General features: G+C 48.2%; 1 protein-coding gene across 1 annotated transcript; it reads right to left on the bottom strand.

Moving 5' to 3' along the window:
* Positions 1–442: 442 nt before the first annotated feature.
* Positions 443–5,132, bottom strand: THRSP (thyroid hormone responsive). Its single transcript, XM_005579183.4, has 2 exons — positions 4,640–5,132; positions 443–1,129 (listed from the first exon to the last, which is right to left on the bottom strand). Exon 1 carries the CDS (start codon positions 5,109–5,111, stop codon positions 4,659–4,661), a length of 453 nt encoding a protein of 150 aa, XP_005579240.2. The 5' UTR covers positions 5,112–5,132; the 3' UTR covers positions 443–1,129; positions 4,640–4,658.
* Positions 5,133–18,855: the final 13,723 nt, after the last annotated feature.

Here is an 18,855-nt window from a genome sequence, read left to right as displayed (position 1 = left end):
TTTTTTTTTTGAGACAGTCTTGCTCTGTCATCAGGCTGGAGTGCAGTGGTGTGATCTCAGCTCACTGCAACCTCCACCTCCTGGGTTCAAGCAATTCTCCTGCCTTAGCCTCCTGAGTAGCTGGGACTACAGGTGCATGCCACCATGCCCAGTTGATTTTTGTATTTTCAGTAGAGACAGGATTTCACCATGTTGACCAGGATGGTCTCGATCTCTTGACCTTGTGATCCACCTGCCTCGGCCTCCCAAAGTGCTGGGATTACAGGCGTGAGCCACTACGCCTGGCCTATATGTGATTTCAAATTAGGTAGCCTTATAAATATAAGCAGATGGTTTCTGGGCAAAATCAAATGAATTCCGTCTTTATTTTCTTGAGTACCACTTGTAAAAACTGAAATTAGGTTGGAGAAAGTGCTTTAGAAATAATAAAGATGTACAAATACAAGGTTTTGGTTTTTTTAATTACTTCTGCAATAAATACGTTTATAGTTCACTTGTTGTTGGCCTCATCAGTGGTGGCCAAGTGAAAGAGGGTGAACCACTCATCCCAAGAGACTCTGTCTGCTACCTCTTAGCTCTGGAGGGTAAAAAGCAAGGACCAGAGCAAATACATAGGAGAGAGAGGGAGAAAAAAATATCAGGCTATTTTAATAGCCCTCACATGCCAAGTGCTTTTGATTCATCATGTTTAGTTTTCATCAGCTTGTGAGGTACATAATATTATCCCCATTTTATAGATGAGGGAATTTAGGCTCCAATGGGTTAAATAACTTGCATAAATACACACACTGAATGACTGCCATGAGGAGGGATGTGAATTTTGGTCACATGCCAACACCTATGCTCTTCCCACCATACCACACAGGACAAGTAACTGTCTAGTCCCTCCTGGTCACCTCCCCAAGCTGGTAAGAGGAGCGAGGGGAGCAGTAAACAATAGCAACAGACATTCTAAAGGTGAGCCAGTGACTGGAATCCAGGAATTGGTGCTCAGGAGTTAGAGAAGCATCCGGGAGAAGTGAGCCGCCTTCACTTCTGGCTGCAGGTCTAGGCCTTTCTGCTCTCATCATTGGCTTGTGAACTGCTCCGCCTGCCTCATCAGAGTCTGCCTTTTATCATGTGAAGGGACCTGTGGAGTGAAGAAGTTTTTAAAAGGCCAAGTGAGTATCAATTTAAACAACTAAAATACTGTCACATGCCCATTGAAGCAGGAATTAAAATGAAAAAACTCAATGCTGATGTTGCTGATGGAAAACTGGCAGTGCCTCAGCATTGTAAGGAGAATCCTAGGTTGTCAGAGCAGGAATAACTCATTTGATTTCTCTGCTATATTTTACTAACAGGGAAACTAAGATGCAGAAAGGTAAGATAAGTTGTCTAGGGCCAGGCTTGGTGACTCACGCCTGTAATCCCAGCACTTTGGGAGGCCAAGGTGGGTGGATCACTTGAGGTCAGGAATTCGAGACCAGTCTGGCCAACATGGTGAAACCTCATCTCTACTAAAAGTACAAAAATTAGCCGGGCGTGGTGGCGTGAGCCTGTAATCCCAGTTCCTCGGGAGGTTGAGGCAGGAGACTTGCTTGAATCTGGGAGGCAGAGGTTGTAGTGAGCCAAGATCGCACCACCGCACTCCAGCCTGGACAACAAGAGCAAGACTCCATCTCAAAAAAAAAAAAAAAAAAAAAAAGGGAGGTTGGGCACGGTGGCTCACGCCTGTAATCCCAGCATTTTGGGAAGCCGAGTGGGGAGGATCACAAGGTCAGGAGATTGAGACCATCTTGGCCAACATGATGAAACCCCATCTCTACTAAAAATACAAAAAATTAGCTGGGCATGGTGGCGCGTGCCTATAGTCCCAACTACTTGAGAGACTGAGGCAGGAGAATTGCTTGAACCCGGGAGGTGGAGGTTCCAGTGAGCCGAGATCGCGCCACTGCACTCCAGCCTGGCGATGGAGTGAGACTCCATCTCAAAAATAAAAGTTGTCTAGGATAATACAGAAGTCAATGGAAGAGCCAGAACAAGAGCCCAGATTTTTAACTGTTGCTATACCATATTGCCTCTGAATGAAAATCAGGTTAGGGTGTGTTGAAATGTTATGGTGTAGAGTTGCTGCTCTGGCCTTTGAAGCTATTTGGTGAGTCAGAGTGTGGTTTCTACCCATTCTGCCATGCCCAGTTCCCACTTTGAGCCCACTCTGCAAAAGTCTAAGGCTCTAAGGAACACCACTGTAGAGGAAAATAATTAGACTAATTAGGCCAGGGTTCATATCTTGGCTCTGTCATTTACTGAGTAATGTTGGACTCATTTTACTTCTCAGGCCTCTGGTTTTTTCATCTGCAAAAGGGAATGATAGGCTGGGCGCGGTGGCTCATGCCTGCAATCCCAGCACTTTGGGAGGCCGAGGCAGGTGGATCACAAGGCCAGGAGTTTGAGACCAGCCTGGCCAACATGGTGAAACCCTGTCTCTACTAAAGATAAAAAAAAAATTAGCCGGGTGTGGTGGCACACGCCTGTAATCCCAGCTACTTGGGAGGCTGAGGAAAATCTCTTGAACCTGGGAGGCAGAGGTGGCAGTGAGCTAGGATGGCACCATTACACTCCAACCTGGATGACGGAGTGAGACTCCATCTCAAAAAAAAAAAAAAAAAGGGAATGATAATTCCATTAGATAATGGATATGCAAAGTGATCTTAAAATTATTCAAATGCCAGTCATTAGTTTTACTACCACTGTTACTGTTCAGTGAAGAAGCTGAAACCCAGAGAAATGAAGTAGCTTGCCCAAGGCCCCACAGCTCATTAGTGATAGAATCAGAATGTGAACCCAGAGCTGTTGACACAGCCCAGTCTAATTCAAGAACCTCTGTGAGGCAACTCGGGGAGCCTCCAGGGGAGAGGGAAGAAGGGCTGAGGTTGACAGTTTGGGTTTGAAATGGGAGAAGGAAAAATGGCTGAGAAAATGCCTGGAGCAGAGATCTCCATAGGCTCTGTGTTTGGGGGTCTGCATTTATTCCCCATAATTACAGAGCAGCCTTCACACAGATTATGAAGATAACACAATATGGCAGACAGTGGGTATGAGGAAAGAACACTCAGCTCAGAGTTGAGGCCGGTCTTACTTTTGTCTCTTTACTGTGTGACTTTGGTGAGTCACTTCACCTCTCTGACTTCAATTCCCTTACTAGTAAAGTGGGGATGAGAATCTTTTCCTGCATAGCTGCATCAGATGGTTTTGAGATTGCAATGGACACGGATGTTGTTTACAACTAATGAGACCAGTTGGTGGGAGCAGGGCTGGCAGGTGGCACAGAATCAAAACTGGCAGCTACTGTGGTCCAATTTCTATTAATACTAGTCTTGATCCATGAGTGAACTAGTGATGACCATGCTAGGGACCCTTCCCACCTCCTACCGTCTGCCACCACCTGCTTGTCTAGCTTGCTGCTCATCCACACTCACCACCCCAGCCCCTCTGTGCATAGACATGTAGGCTCAGACTGGAACACATAATCACATGTACATACAACAGGGCTTCCCAACAGGCATGTCTGTACACTCCGGTTTGCCTGGAATGGATTAGAGTGCCATGACAGTGGTCCCTCAGCTTCCCGTTTGGTGGGTTCCAACCTGGGATGGTCAGAGTACCCCCAGCCTGTTGTAGGAGTACTGCAAGCAGACTCACCTATTTATCCCCATGTGCCATATAATTTTCCATGTTCTGTGACTTGAAAAAATGTGGGAAACACTGTCACACACACGGAATTCACAATGTTCACTTAAGTCAATATGCATGCCTTAGGTAAGTTTCTTTCTTTCTTTCTTTCTTTCTTTCTTTCTTTCTTTCTTTCTTTCTTTCTTTCTTTCTTTCTTTCTTTCTTTCTTTCTTTTCTTTCTTTCTCTTTCCTTCTTTCTTTCTTTCTTTCTTTCCTTCTTTCTTTCTCTCTCTCTCTCTCTCTCTCTTTCTTTCTTTCTTTCGTTTTTTGAGATGGAGTCTCCCTCTGTCGCCCAGGCTGGAGTGCAGTGGCACAATCTTGACTGACTGCAACCTCCGCCTCCCGGGTTCATGCCATTCTCCTACCTCAGCCTCCAGAGTAGCTGGGACTACAAGTGCCTGCCACCACGCCCAGTTAATTTTTGTATTTTTAGTAGAGACGGGGTTTCACCACATTGGCCAGGCTGGTCTCGAACTCCTGACCTCAGGCAATCCACCCGCCTTGGCCTCCCAAAGTGCTGGGATTTGGCGTGAGCCACCGCGCCCAGCCCCTCTTTAATCAAATTCTTAACAAAGTCAATGATGAGAACACACTCATTCAATTCACACATTTACAAGTATTCACATACAAAAAAATGCACACGTGCACAAACATATGTATGTGCATATGAGATATGCCCTTACAGGCCACTTTTCCTTCTATTTCCATATCACTTCATTGCAGTTGCCAATTTGAGGTCAGAAGGATAGTAACGCAGGCCTAGTCTTAGGCCCTCCTAGGTTGTGGTCCCAATACCCTGACGCAAGAGTGGCACTGTCTGAGAGCCAGGCTGTTCCTCTCCCACTGGGTTGCACCACTGCCCCCTCTCCTCTCCTGGAATGTCCCTTGGTAGACTCTGACACCCACCAGCATGGCCACCATTACCTTCCCTAGTGTCCAAGGTCTACCAAACTTGTCCCGTCATTTCCTGGTATTTCCTTGTCACCTCTTGGGCTTTCTTGGTGAGGTGTATAAGGATGTGATGGAGGCTGGAGAAGTGCAGGTGGAACTGGGCTTCCAGTTCCAGCTCTCCTGAGGCACTCTCGTCCTCGACTTCCTCTGTCTCTGCGGTTCCATTCTCAGCCTCCTCAGCTTCGCCTCCTGCCACCTTGGCCTGCCACTCCTCCCGCGGCAGCAGCCCATGTTCCACATCCACACAGATGGCCTTGAGCATGGTGAAGTAGGTGTAGAGATCAGGGGCCTCAGCCTGGGCCCGGCCCTCATGCCCACTCAGCTGCACGTCCCGCAGAAGGCTGGGGATCATCACCACCTGCTCCATGTTGTGCACCTCGGCCGAATACCGGTCCATGACGGTCAGCAGGCAGTTCTTGGGGTAACGCTTGGTTAGCACCTGCATGGTTGCTTCCTCTGACACACTGAACCCAGCAGACTGCCCCGCACTATTTCTAGGCTCTCGGCAGATTGACAGGATGCCAATGCTCAGCTGTTGGGTCAACATAGCCCTGTTTTGGGCCAATCCCAGGGCTCAGGCTCCAGCATCTGTATCAGGTGATCCATCTGCCCAGAGACAGGTCTGCCAGCCTTCTGCGTGTCATCCCAGCTCTGCATGACTGCCCCAGCAAGAACCCGACACTTCGTCTGTCAGCTTGCTGAGCCAGTTGGAAGGAAGCTTTTCCCTTTGGCAACTCGTACACTGGACCTCAGGGCAATAAATAATTCTTTCAGGTCACTGGAGACCAAGCTGTCTCTTTGCTGCTTAGGGCAGCCTTCCAATGCACAGTTCACTCCTTCAGCCCAGCGTGACTGCATTGTGAAATGGAGAGGATTTGAAGTGAAACAGCTTGATGTGGGGCAAGGAATATTGAGGTTGGAGTCAGAAACCCAGTTCTGCAATTTCCTAGCTGAGATTTTTTTGTTTTTTGCTGGCTGATATTTATTGAGCACCTACTGCACATCAGGGTCTGCACTGAGCTTTCTTGTGAGTGATCTCATTTAATCTTCACCACAACCCTCATAAATGTTTTATTTATTTAATTTTTGTAGAGATGGGGTCTTGCTATGTTGCCCAGTCTGGTTTTGAACTCCTGGGATCAAGCAATCCTCCCACCTCAGCCTCCCAAAGTGCTGGAATTGCAGGTATGAACCACCAGTATTCCTGTTTTGCCAATGAGGAAATTTAGGTGAAGACAGCTAAAGTAACTTGCTCAAGGTTCCACTGGGACTGGGATTCCAGCCCAGGACCACCTCTACCTACCTCCAGGCAGTGCTCTGGACTGACATGAGGTTACATAGTCATACAAGTTAACCAGATCCATATCCTCTGTAAATTTGAGGTGGTGTTGTGAGAATTGAATAAGACAAACCCATAAAAATGCTTTGTATCAGTCCAGACAAGTGGCTGGGATCAAAAGAAGAAAAAAATGCTTTGTAAACCACAAAGCCCAATCCTCAGATGTATTATCTATGCAGATTCTAGATTATTGCTAAGGCTTCTCCCAAATCTAACCAGTCATTCCACAAGCTACAATGCTTCCACTTTATTATTGACCTTTCCTTGGACCAGCAGTCTTGGAAGATAATAATCTTCTGCATGGTCATATTGTCATAGTTTACAAACTGCGTTTGCTATATATTTTTTTATTAGATATTTAAGAAAATGAAGGCCTGGGGAAAGGCCCAAAACTGCACAAGTTAGTGGCAGAGTCAAGTGGAGAATAAGACCTGAGTTCTGGCTCAGGTACCTGCCCCCTCCACTGCCTCCGGTGAAATCTGCTGAATGGTGATACCTCCCACGCCTGCAGAAGAGGAGAGAGGAGGAGGGAGCACAGGAGGGGATGTGGGGCTGAACAGGGCCTCAGTGTTGTCTCGCCTAAGCCACCCTCACCTCCACCCTAGGGCAGGAGCCCTCTCTGCACCCTCCCAACTGACGATCATTCACTCCTCTGCTTCCTCCCACTACAGCCAGAGCTGTGAAGAAGCTTATCTTTAGATTGAACAAAATTCCACCTCCCAGCCCGGCATGGTGGCTCATGCCTGTAATCCCAGTAATTTGGAAGGTTGAGGCAGGAGGATCATTTGAGCCCAGTAGTTTGAGACCAGCGTGAACAACATATGAGACCCTATCTCTACAAAAAATTAATTTAAAAAAATTAGCTGGGTGTGATGGCACATATCCGAGGTCTCAGCTACTCAAGTGGCTGAGGTGGGAGGTGGGAGGATTGCTTGAACCCGGGAGGTTAAGGCTGCAGTGAACTGTGATGGCGCCACTGCACTCTGGCCTGGGTGACAGATCAAGATCCTATCTCAAAAAAAAAAAAAAGAAAAAGAAAAAATATTCTACTTCCCCATAACCCCTCCGCCTTAAATTGTAATATTTACCCCACCCAGAGTTACTGGCCTTAACTACGCTTATGTTGGCACAGCAGAGTGGTGTGCAAAGTCCCATCCTTTAACTCAGTTCCCACAGGGGCCCTGAGACAGAAAAACATAAGTATCATGAGATAAAACTGAGATAAAACTGAGACAAAACTGAGCCTCAGAAAAGGAGAGATACTTGCCCAAGGTCTCATAGCTCGGACATGACAGGAATAGGCGTGCCCTAGCTCCGTGAGACCTGAGAGGAAAGCAGTGATCATCCCTCTCGTCAAGTCCCCTTGGCAGGCTGGCTACGCATAGCCACAGGTGACCTGAAGTCACCCTGTGTTGACAGTTGGCCTTGCTTCTCCAGGGCAGAACAAGCAGCCAAATCCAGGCCTGGGCCTGCTGCAGAGGGCAAAGCTTCCACCTTAATGCTCTGTGTACTGCAAGCGGTGGAGGGAAACAGAGAGCACCAGCCTCCTGAGCCTCGGCTTCCTCATATGTTGTAATAATGATAAGGTCAAACATTAACTGAGGACATATTATTCTAAGCTAAGTGATATATGCAAAGTTCTTTTTTTTTTTTAAACCTCGAGCATTTTTTTTTTTTTTTTTTTTTTTTTTGAGACAGGGTGTTACTCTGTCGCTCAGGCTGGAGTGCAGTGGCATGATCTTGGCTCACTGCAACCTCCACCTCCTGGGTTCAAGCGATTCTCCTGCCTCAGCCTCCCAAATAGCTGGGGCTACAGGTGCCCTCCACCATGCCTGGATAATTTTTGTATTTTTAGTGGAGATGGGGTTTCACCATGATGGCCAGTGCTGGGATTACAGGTGCGAGCCACCGCGCCTGGCAATATACAAAGTTCTTAGAGCAGAACTCAATCCTCCCCACAATTGTACGTGGTAGGTAGACCCCATTTACAGATGAGGAAACTGAGGCCTGAGACCGTAAAGCAATAAGCCAAGGAACCCACATTATTCATTCGTTGGCAAAGAGGAGTTGGAATGTGTCCTGACTCTTCCCCACAGGTGTGATGGGGTGAGAGATGATGTTTGTGAAATGCCTAGGAGACTGTGGGACTCAATAAGCAGACACTGGGTCAGGTGCAGTGACTCACACCTGTAATCCTAGCACTTTAGGAGGCCGAGGCAGGTGGATCACCTGAGGTCAGGAGTTCGAGACCAGCTGGCCAACATAGTGAAACCCCATGTCTACTAAAAATACAAAAAATTAGCCAGGCATGGTGGTGGGTGCCTGTAATCCCAACTACTCGGGAGGCTGAGGCAGGAGAATTGCTTGAGCCCGGGAGGTGGAGGTTGCAGTGAACCTAGATCACACTGCTGCACTCCAGCCTGGGCAACAGAGCAAGATTCTGTCTCAACAACAACAACAAAAAATTAAAATAAAAAAATAAAATAAGCAGGCACTGCCTTCTTTCTAGCTGATTTTGCCTTCCGACTCTGCGCCCTGCATCCCTCATTTATTTCTCCATGCCTGGACTTGCCACTCTACATTTCATCACTGCAAATGCTCAGTAAATATTGGCTGAATGATGACCATTAGATTTACTACTGTTTTTTTTGTTTGTTTGTTTTTTGTTTTTTTTTGTTTTGTTTTGTTTTTTGTTTTTGAGGCAGGGTCTGGCTCTGTCACCCAGGCTGGAGTGCAGTGGCATGATTATGGCTCACTGCAGTCTCCACTTTTGGGCCCACGCGATCCTCCCACTTCAACCTCCCAGGTAACTGCAACCACAAATAGCCACCACATCTGGCTAGTTTTTTTTTTTTTTTTTTTTGAGATGGAGTCTTGCCTGTCACCCAGGCTGGAGTATAGTGGTGTGATCTCGGCTCACCACAACCTCCACCTCCTGGGTTCAGGCAGTTCTCCTGCCTCAGCCTCCTGAGTAGCTGGGATTACAGGCGAACGCTACCATACCCAGCTAATTTTTGTATTTTTAGTAGAGATGGTGTTTCACCATATTGGTCAGGCTGGTCTTGAACTCCTGACCTTGTGATCCACCTGCCTCGGCCTCCCAAAGTGCTGGGATTACAGGCATGAGCCACCATACCCAGCCTAGTTGTTTAAAAATTATTATTATTGCAGAGACAGGGTCTCCCTACGTTGCCCAGGCTGGTCTCAAACTCCTGAGTTCAAACCATCCTCCCACCTTGGCCTCCTGAAGTGCATTCCAGTGGATTACAGGCCTGAGCCTTTGCACTCAGCCTAGATTCACTTCTTAGTACATTCTAGGGTCTTTGTTTATAATGTCCAGTCACCTCAAAAAGCAGGTTCCCAGGCCGGACGTGGTAGCTCACGCCTGTAATCCCAGCATTTTGGGAGGCTGAGGCGGGTGGATCACTAGAGATCAGGAGTTCAAGACCAGCCTGGCCAACATGATGAAACCTCGTCTCCACTAAAAATACAAAAAAATTAGCCAGGCATGGTGGCACATGCCCGTAGTCCCAGCTACTCGGGAGGCTGAGGCAGGAGAATCACTTGAACACGGGCAGCGGAGGTGGCAGTGAGCAGAGATCAAGCCACTGCACTCCAGCCTAGGTGACACAGCAAGGCTCTGTTTCAAAAACCAAAAGAAAAGGAAAGAAAGAAAAAGAAAAATAGTTACCCTGGCTTGGAGGGAGGCAGCAGTGAGGCCTCTGGGACGGCAAGGGACCCATGTGGCCACTGCCACATGTGGCCACCCAGGAGTTGTGTATAATGACAGGTGCTCAAAAATACTTCACAGGCCTGACTATAAGGTGAGGTTCTTTTCTGGAATTATTACTTAGAAAAGAAAAGATTGTGCCATACACACATCCTGACAATATTCATTATACAGGATGCTTTTCCTCTACTTTACTATAAGCAAGACGTAACAATCTAACATTACCTCAACCAGTCAGCAGAATGAAGAATTTGCATTAAAACTGTTTCCTAACCTACAAATGGAAAAAAGTAATTTTTCTAAATTAATGTATTAGGTTAAATAATGTAACCTGGCCAGGCATGGTGGCTCATGCCTGTAAGCCCAGCACTTTGGGAGGCCAAGGCAGGTGGATTGTTTGAGCCTAGGAGATTGTTGAGACCAACGTGGGCAACATGGCAAAACCCCATCTCTACAAAAAATTAAAAAAAAAAAAAAATAGCCAGGTGTGGTGGCAAGCGCCTGTGGTCTCAGCTACTTGGGAGGCTGAGGTGGGAGGATCACTTGGGCCCAGAAGGTGGAGTCTGCAGTGAGCCATGATCATGCCACTGTACTCGCACTCCAGCCTAGGTGACAGAGGGAGACCCTGGTTCAAACATAAAAAAATTTTTTTGATTTTTTTTTTTTTTTGAGACAGAATCTTGGCTCACTGTAACCTCCACCTCCCGGGTTCAAGCGATTCTTCTGCCTCAGCCTCCCAAGTAACTGAGATTATAGGCATGCGCCACCATACCTGGCTAATTTTTGTATTTTTAGTAGAGATGGGGTTTCACCATGTTGGCCAGCTGGTCTCGAACTCCTGACCTCAGGTGATCCGCCCGCCTGGGTCTCCCAAAGTGCTGGATTACAGGCATGAGCCACTGCGCCCAGCCTGATTAATTCATTTTTAGCCCTGTAACACTTTTTGTTTTTTTCTAACTTTATTGGGGGAAAAATTTATTGAATTTGCTCTCCTCAAGAAACTGGGGTTTCCACTTTGGAGGCCAACGTGGGAAGATCACTTGAGGCCAGGAGTTTGAGACCAGCCTGGGCAACACAGCAAGACCCTATCTCTATTTAAAAAGAAGGTGGGGGCTTCACTGGTATTCAAACATCCAGGATTGGTGAGCAGTGGGCACAGTCAAAGACCACAAGGCTGGAGACTGTAACTGGGTTCTGGTGCTGCCTCCAGGCCACTTGCAAGCTGGCTCCCTGAGCTCCAGCATCCACGCTGTCAAGTGAGGAGTTTGGAGATTTCTGCACGAAGGCTCTTCCAGCCCCAGTTGTATAACTCCTGTATGCAGGTCCAGGTCCCTACGGGCATTACTCTCTGCCTTAGTTCTTGCATTTTGAACTTAGCCTCAGGGTCACCAACTCAGAACTGGAAAACATGATGTTCCATGCGTGGACAGGGCTGGGAGCACTGACTCTGGTGTGGTGGGCAGGCCAGGGTACCCCAAGAGTAGCTGCCTCCTGCTTCTTTTGCCCAGTGGTGTGGAGCAGACCTGGGCCCCCTGGGACTCACTGACCCCATCTAGATAGCCAAGAGGGCGACCTTTGTTAATTCCTCTCCAGCTCAGACTTTGGGAAACTCCTGAGCGCAGCGTCCTTGTGCCTTTCTGTGTTATTCTGCGTGTGTGTGTGGTTTTTGTTTGTTTTGTTTCATTTTGTTTTTGAGACAGAGTCTCACTGTGTCACCTGGGCTGGAGTGCAGTGGTGTGATCTCGGCTCACTGCAAGCTCCGCCTCCTGGGTTCAAGTGATTCTCTGTCTCAGCCTCCCGAGTAGCTGCAAATACGGTACCCACCACCACACGTGGCCTTTTGTTTGTTTGTTTGTTTTGAAACGGAGTCTCACTCTGTTGCCCAGGCTGGAGTGCAGTGGCGTGATCTCGGCTCACTGCAAGCTCCGCCTCCCGGGTTCACGCCATTATCCTGCCTCAGCCTCTGGAGCAACTGGGACTACAGGTGCCTGCCACCACGCCCGGCTAACTTTTTGTGTTTTTTTTTAGTAGAGACAGTGTTTCACCGAGCTAGCCAGGATGGTCTCAATCTCCTGACCTCGTGATCTGACCGCCTCGGCCTCCCAAAGTGTTGAGATTACAGGTGTCAGCCACTACGCCTGGCCATTTTTTTTTTTTTCCTCGCTCTGTTGCCCAGGTTGGAGTGCAGTGTTGTGATCTCGGCTCACTGCAACTCCATCTCCCAGGTTCAAGTGATTCTCCTACCTCACCCTCCCGAGTAGCTGGGATTACAGGCGTGCACCACCATGCCCAGCTAATTTTTGTATTTTCAGTAGAGACAGGGTCTCACCATGTTGGGCAGGCTGGTCTTGAACTCCTCACCTCAAATGATCCACCTGCCTTGGCCTCCTAAAGTGCTGGGATTACAGGCGTGAGCCACCACGCCCAGCCTTAATTTTTATACTTTTAGTAGACACAGGGTTTCACCATGTTGCAGGCTGGTCTCAAATTCCTGGCCTCAAGTGATCTGCCTGCTTCAGTTTCCTAAAGTGCTAGGATTATAGGCATGAGCCACTGTGCCTGGCTATGTGTGTATTTTAACCCCTTTTAAGGCAAGTCTATTGCCAGACATGTTCTTGGGCTTGAACTGGAGGGAATGACAGAAAGGAAGGGAGAACATGAGTGTGTTGGTGGAAAAGGTAGAGAGTGAATGAATTAGTATAATAATTGGGTGAAAAAAGGAGCCGTGTGAGTGACTGAGTGCAGAGCACATGAGGAGGCCTCCCTCCGTCATTCCCTCCCTCCCAGCAGGCTATGCACCCAGGCTGCCTCCATGTCTCCCTGGCAGACAGAAGGCCCAGATAAAATGCTGCTAGCCACGTGTCAGATTAGAAGACAGACAGAGTGTTCTAAGGGGACAGACATAGATGCAGGCAAGTTCTAGGAGTAGAGGGAGGCAGGAGGCAGAAAGGGGGAGACATAGGGTCTCTTTAAGAGATACAGTGAGACAGTGGTTCCACAGGGACTCAGTTCTTCCTGCTCAAAAATGCCACATCCAAGGGTTGACAGGTTATCTGGTCCACTCAAGCCATTGCAGATAGAAAATTCCAGCAAAGGGTCTGGGTGCAGTGGCTTATGCCTGTAATCCCAGCACTTTGGGAAGCCAAGGCAGGTAGATCACTTGAGGCCAGAAATTCAAGACCAGCCTGGCCAACATGGTGAAACCTCCTCTCTACTAAAAATATAAAAATTAGGCTGAGGCGGGTGGATCACCTAAGGTCAGGAGTTCGAGACCAGCCTGGTCAACATGGTGAAACCCCGTCTCTACTAAAAACACAAAAAATTAGCCGGTTGTGGTGGCAGGCGCCTGTAATCCCAGCTATTTGGGATGCTGAGGCAGGAGAATCACTTGAACCTAGGAGGCAGTGGTTGCAGTGAGCTTAGATGGCACCACTGCACTCCAGCCTGAGTGACAGAGCAAGACCCTGTCTCAGAGAAAAAAAAAAAAAAGAAATAAAATAAAATAAAATTCCAGCAAAGAAGGGAAGGGAAGTAGCAGAAGGGAACTAGCCTGGACTAGACCTCAGGCTTCATTCAGTTTCTTAAGTCTTCCCTCCTGTCCTCTTGCAGGGAAACTGAGGCTGAATGAGGTGCTTACTGGAACGGGCTTGGCAGCGTTGCCTATGGCCTCCCCGCAGAGTATCTAGATGATCCAGATGCCCCAAGCTGGGCAAACTGAACTGGCCGCAGATGGACTGGGGTCAAGGCTCTCAAGGGACAGGCCAGGAACAGTGTGTGAATGTGGTGCAAGGGGCAAGATGAACAAGTGGTGCCTGAGGCCGCCAGATCCTAAGTAACCCTGACTGGGCTTGACCGCAGGAAGCTACAGAATGAATTCGGCCAAGGTTGGGGAAAGCTTAATTGATTGTTAAAATTTTTTTGAGATGGAGTCTTCCTCTGTTGCACAGGCTGGAGTGCAGTGGTGTGATCTCAGCTCACTGCAACCTCCGCCACCTGGGTTCAAGAGATTCTCCCACCTCAGCCTCCCAAGTAGCGGGGACTACAGGCACCGACCGCCACGCCTGGCTAATTTTTTGTATGTTTTGTAGACGTAAGGTTTCACCATGTTGCCCAGCCTGGTCTTGAACTCCCGAGCTCAAGTGATTCTCCTGCCTGGGAGACAATTTCATAACTATAGCCAATAAAATATCTTTTTTTTTATTTTGAGATAGAGTCTCACTCTGTTGCCCAGTCTGGAGTGCAGTGGTGCCATCTTGGCTCACTGCAACCTCCACCTCCTGGGTTCAAGCGATTCTCATGCCTCAGCCTCCCTAGTAGCTGGGATTACAGGCGTTCACCACCATGCTCAGCTAGATTTTGTGTTTTTAGTAGAGATGGGGTTTTGCCAGATTGGCCAGGCTGGTCTCAAACTCTTGACCTCAGGTGATCTGCCCACCTTGGCCTCCCAAAGCTGGGATTACAGGCATGAGCCACTGTGCCTGGCCTAAAAAAATGATTTTTATATATACACACATCACCTGATATCTATGGGCTTCAGGCTGTTTTTCTTTGCCTTGTCACACCAGTCTGCAACGACTGGGGTCAAGCATCAGGAGCTGGCCAGGTGCTGTGGCTCACACCTGTAATCTCACACTTTGGGAGGCTGAGGCAGGAGGACTGCTTGAGCCCAGGAGTTTGAGACCAGCCTGGGCAACATAGTGAGACCTTGTCTCTTAAAAAAAATTAATTTTATATATATGTATGTATTATATATATAAAATACGCATACATAATTTATACATAATTTATATATAATATATAAGCTATATTATACATATATAATATACATATAAGCTATATTATACATATATAATATGTATATTTAAAGATTTTTAAAGAATCAGGGGCTGGCTGGGTGCAGTGGTGCACGCCTATAATCCAAGTACTTTGGGAGACTGAGGCAGGAGGACTGCTTAAGCCCAGGAGTTTGAGACCAGCTTGATCTCCTTTCTACAAAAAATAAACATAATTAGCCGGGTGTGGTGGCACATGCCTATAATTTGGGAGGCTGAAGTGGGAGGATCACTTGAGTCCAGGAGGTTGAGGCTGCTGTGAGCTATGATTGCGCCACTGCACTCGGCCTGGGCGACAGTGTGAGATTTTGTATCTTAAGAAAAAAAAAGAACAAGCCGGGTGCGGTGGCTCATGCCTGTCATCCCAGCACTTTAGGAGGCTGAGGCGGGCAGATCACCTGAGGTCGGGAGTTCGCGACCAGCCTGACTAACATGGAGAAACCCCGTCTCTACTAAAAATACAAAATTAGCCGGGCCTGGTGGCGCATGCCTGTAGTCCCAGTTACTCGGGAGGCTGAGGCAGAAGAATTGCCTGAACCTGAGAGGCGGAGGTTGTGGTGAGCCAAGATCACGCCATTGCACTCCAGCCTGGGCAACAAGAGCAAAACTCCGTCTCACACACACAGAAAAAAAAAAAAGAAAGAAAAGAAAAACGAGAGCCTTATTTTCATGATCTGCCCCACTCTTGTCCCCAGGCACTCAGCCCCTGTTGTGTGCTTCAACCCTCCGCTTTGTCCCTCAGGGGAGTTCTTATATTGGGAGCCCACTATGTGCCAACACTCTGCTGGGCCTGGGGATACAACAGGACATAAGGCAGGCATGGTCCCTGCACTCAGGGCAGCTTATAACTAGTTGAAAGAGAGCAATGACAAACAATGCACAGATCAATATGGGTAACATGACATTGTGACTTGTACTAGGAAGAAAATAAGGTAACAAGGCCAGGTGCAGTAGCTCACACCCAGCACTTTGGGAGGCCAAGGCAGGCGGATCACCTGAGGTCAGGAGTTCGAGACCAGCCTGGTCAACATGGTGAAACCCCATCTCTACTAAAGGTACAAAAAAAAAAAAAAATTTGCTGGGCATGGTGGTGGACGCCTGTAATCCCAGCTACTTGGGAGGCTAAGGCAGGAGAATCACTTGAACCCGGTAGAGGTTACAATGAGCTGAGATTGCACCACTGCACTCCAGCCTGGGCGACAGAGCAAGACTCCATCTCAAAAAAAATAGAAGAAGAAGAAAAGAAGACAACACATCTTACTACTCACTGTTACCTGCAGACCAGCCTCATCCATCAGGTTACCCCAGAGCTCATCAGGAATGCAGATTCTCAGGCCCCAGCCAGGACCTACTGAATTGGAAACTGCATTTCAACAAAATCCTCTGAAGATGCCCAATTCCAAACATGGTTATTATGCCCAGGAAGAAGAAACAGCTGTGCTAAGACCTGAATGTTCTCAGCTTTTGGAAGATCTGTTATCCAGGTAGAGGGAAGAACAAGTGCTACTGATCACAAAATATTCTCCTTAAAGATACAACTGGCCACCACAGTGGCTCACACCTGTATTCCTAGCACTTTGGGAGGCTGAGGCAGGCAGATCACTTGAGGCCAGGTGTTCAAGACCAGCCTGGCCAACATGGTGAGACCCCGCCTCTACTAAAAATCCAAAAATTAGCCTGGCATGGTGGCACGCACCTGTAATCCCAGCTACTTGGGAGGCTGAGGCAGAAGAATTACTTGAACAGGGGAGGCAGAGGTTGCAGTGAGCTGAGATCGCACTGCTGAATTCCAGCTTGGGCAACAGAGTGAGACTCTGTCTCAAAGAAAACAAAAACAAAAACACAACTAGCCAGCACAGTGGCTCACACCTGTAACCTCAGCAGTTTAGGAGGTCAAGGCAGGAGGATTGCTTGAGCCCAGGAGTTTGAGACCAGCCTAGACAACATAGTGAGACTTTGCCTCTACAAAAAAAAAAAAAAAATTTAAACCGGGTGCAGTGTCTCATGCCTGTAATCCCAACACTTTGAGAGGCTGAGGCGGGTGGATCACTTGAGTCCAGGAGTTCAAGACCAGCCTGCGCAACATGATGAAACCCTGTCTCTATAAAAAATACAAAAATTAACTGGGGGTGGTGGTGCATGCCTGTAGTCCCAGCTACTTTGGAAGCTAAAGTAGGAGGATGGCTTGAGCCTGGGAAGTGGAGGCTGCAGTGAGCTGAGATCGCACTGCTGCACTCCAGGTTGGGCGACAGAGCAAGACCTTGTCTCAAATAATAATAATAATAAAATAAAAAGGAGCCAGGCATGGTGGCACTCATCTGTAGTCTCAGCTACCCAGGAACCTGAGGTGGGAGGATTGCTTGAGCCCAGGAGGTTGAGGCTGCAGTGAGTCATGATTTTGCCACTGTACTCCAGCCTGGGTGACAGAGTGAGACTTTGTCTCAAAAAAATAAATTAAATAAATAAATAAAAGGACACAACTAACTTGGACATGATATTAAACAAGTGAGTCTGTCTCCTATCTGGAAAGTGCAGGATCTTCCAAGCTAAAAAACACAATTCCTCTGAATGGAGGGTTTTGAGGCATCATGAGCCAAACAATCAGCTAAGGAAAGCTATTTATTTGAGGAAGTGGTGGGGCCCCTTCTCTGGAGTCCTTAAATCATGCTAAGAGGCCCAGACCTTTCCTGCTTACTCTGGAAAACGGGTATCCCTGCTGTTCAGAGAATCTGCTGCGAACTCTACTGTTACAAAGGCACCTTGTGAAGGGCTGACCAGGGTGGACTAGGACATAGCAGGTCTCCCCGTCCAGCCCCACTCCCAACTTCCTCCCTGTCACACCCCTCCCCCAGTTCTGGGAAAACACAGCCCTTCCTCTAGCTGATGCAACTAGCCCTGGGGCCAACCTAAGGCCTTCTAGGTTTGCTGAGAGGTAGAAAGAGGGGCGATGTCAACAAAGCACCCCCTCATCAGCTAATCTCAAATGTCTGGGTTGTCAGAGCTCCAGGACTCCATAGTAATCCAGCAACCCAACCCCTACAATTCACCAATGAGGAAACTGAGACTCCAACTTATATTTCCAGTCATGCTTTGTTCCTTCCCCTGGGAGGACTTCTTCCTGGCCTTCCCATTCTTCTTTCTCTCTCTCTCTCTCTCTCATCTGGGAGCCCCTGGAGGCAAGAACAAGGTCTTTTTTTATTTTGAGAGACAGGGGTCTTGCTATGTTGCCTGGGTTGGTCTTGAACTCGGTCTCAAGCAATCCTCCAGCCTCGGCCTCCTAAAGTGCTAGGACTACAGGAGAGAGCCACCGTGCCCAGTCTAAGAACCAAGCCTTGAGTCTTCAGTTTGACTACTATACCCAAGGAGCTTAGCAAAGTGTCCTCAGTTTGCTGACTGAAAGGATGAATGAATGAAGACTGTGGAGTCTGTCTACCCACGGTGTGCTTCTCTCCTGCCTCCATTTTCTCAACTGACACATTTTTGCTGAGTTTTCCCCAAGGAAGTGCTGGCCACAGAGGGCGCTCAGCAGGGAGGCTGCCAATGTCAACCCCTGGACTCCAGCAAGCTCAGCTGCCTCCTTCTGCCATGGCCAGGTCGTGACAGAGGAGCTCCGGAGTCTCCCTCCCTCGGGCCACCTCTTGGTCTGCCTACAGGGTGGGCCACCTGTCTGGGACCCAGGCCAGAGTCTAGGAAGTGTTTGAGGACCCAGTCCCCAGTCTGCACAGGTGCTGCGAGGGGGCTTTGCTAGAGAAGGAGGAGACATGCGTCAAGATCTACGAGTTCATCTGCAAAACTCAGCCAGTGAACGCCATTCTTCCCAGCCTTGTGAGGTTCCAGCTCTCAAGCCACCTGCTGCTATCCTTCGGGGGCGTCATCCCCTTTTCCCCTTTCCAGCCAGGTTCACAGTGACATGCTCCGGTTCTGGCTTCTCCATGATGCCTCCCTTCGTAACCAATCCTTCTGCAGTACAAAAAGAACCCCCCATCCATCTCTTACTCAAACACCTTCCATGACTCTGTTACAGTAGGGTGGCTGGTCAGACATGAGCAGGGCAGGAGAGGCCCCCATCTCTCAACCAGGAAGGTCAGGTGACCATCAGGTGAGGGTCAGGTGGTTGTTAAGCTGTTTCGCTAAAATAATAATTGGTTGCATCTGGCATCAGGGACAGGCAGTCTCCCAGTAGATAGGAAAAACCTGAAACTAGTGATAAGCTCTCAGGAACTGGGCAAGTGGGCCCCCACATTTATATTAAGAGGCAAAATGGTGGAGTTTAACTGGTAAATGACCT

The sequence above is a fragment of the Macaca fascicularis genome, chromosome 14 (genome assembly GCF_037993035.2).
Source record: "Macaca fascicularis isolate 582-1 chromosome 14, T2T-MFA8v1.1".
Lineage (NCBI taxonomy): Eukaryota > Metazoa > Chordata > Mammalia > Primates > Cercopithecidae > Macaca > Macaca fascicularis.
This window is presented reverse-complemented; position numbering and strand designations above follow the sequence as displayed.

Coding starts and splice junctions, on each gene's coding strand:
- THRSP (XM_005579183.4), bottom strand. CDS start 5,111: ATGCAGGTGCTAACCAAGCGTTACCCCAAGAACTGCCTGCTGACCGTC.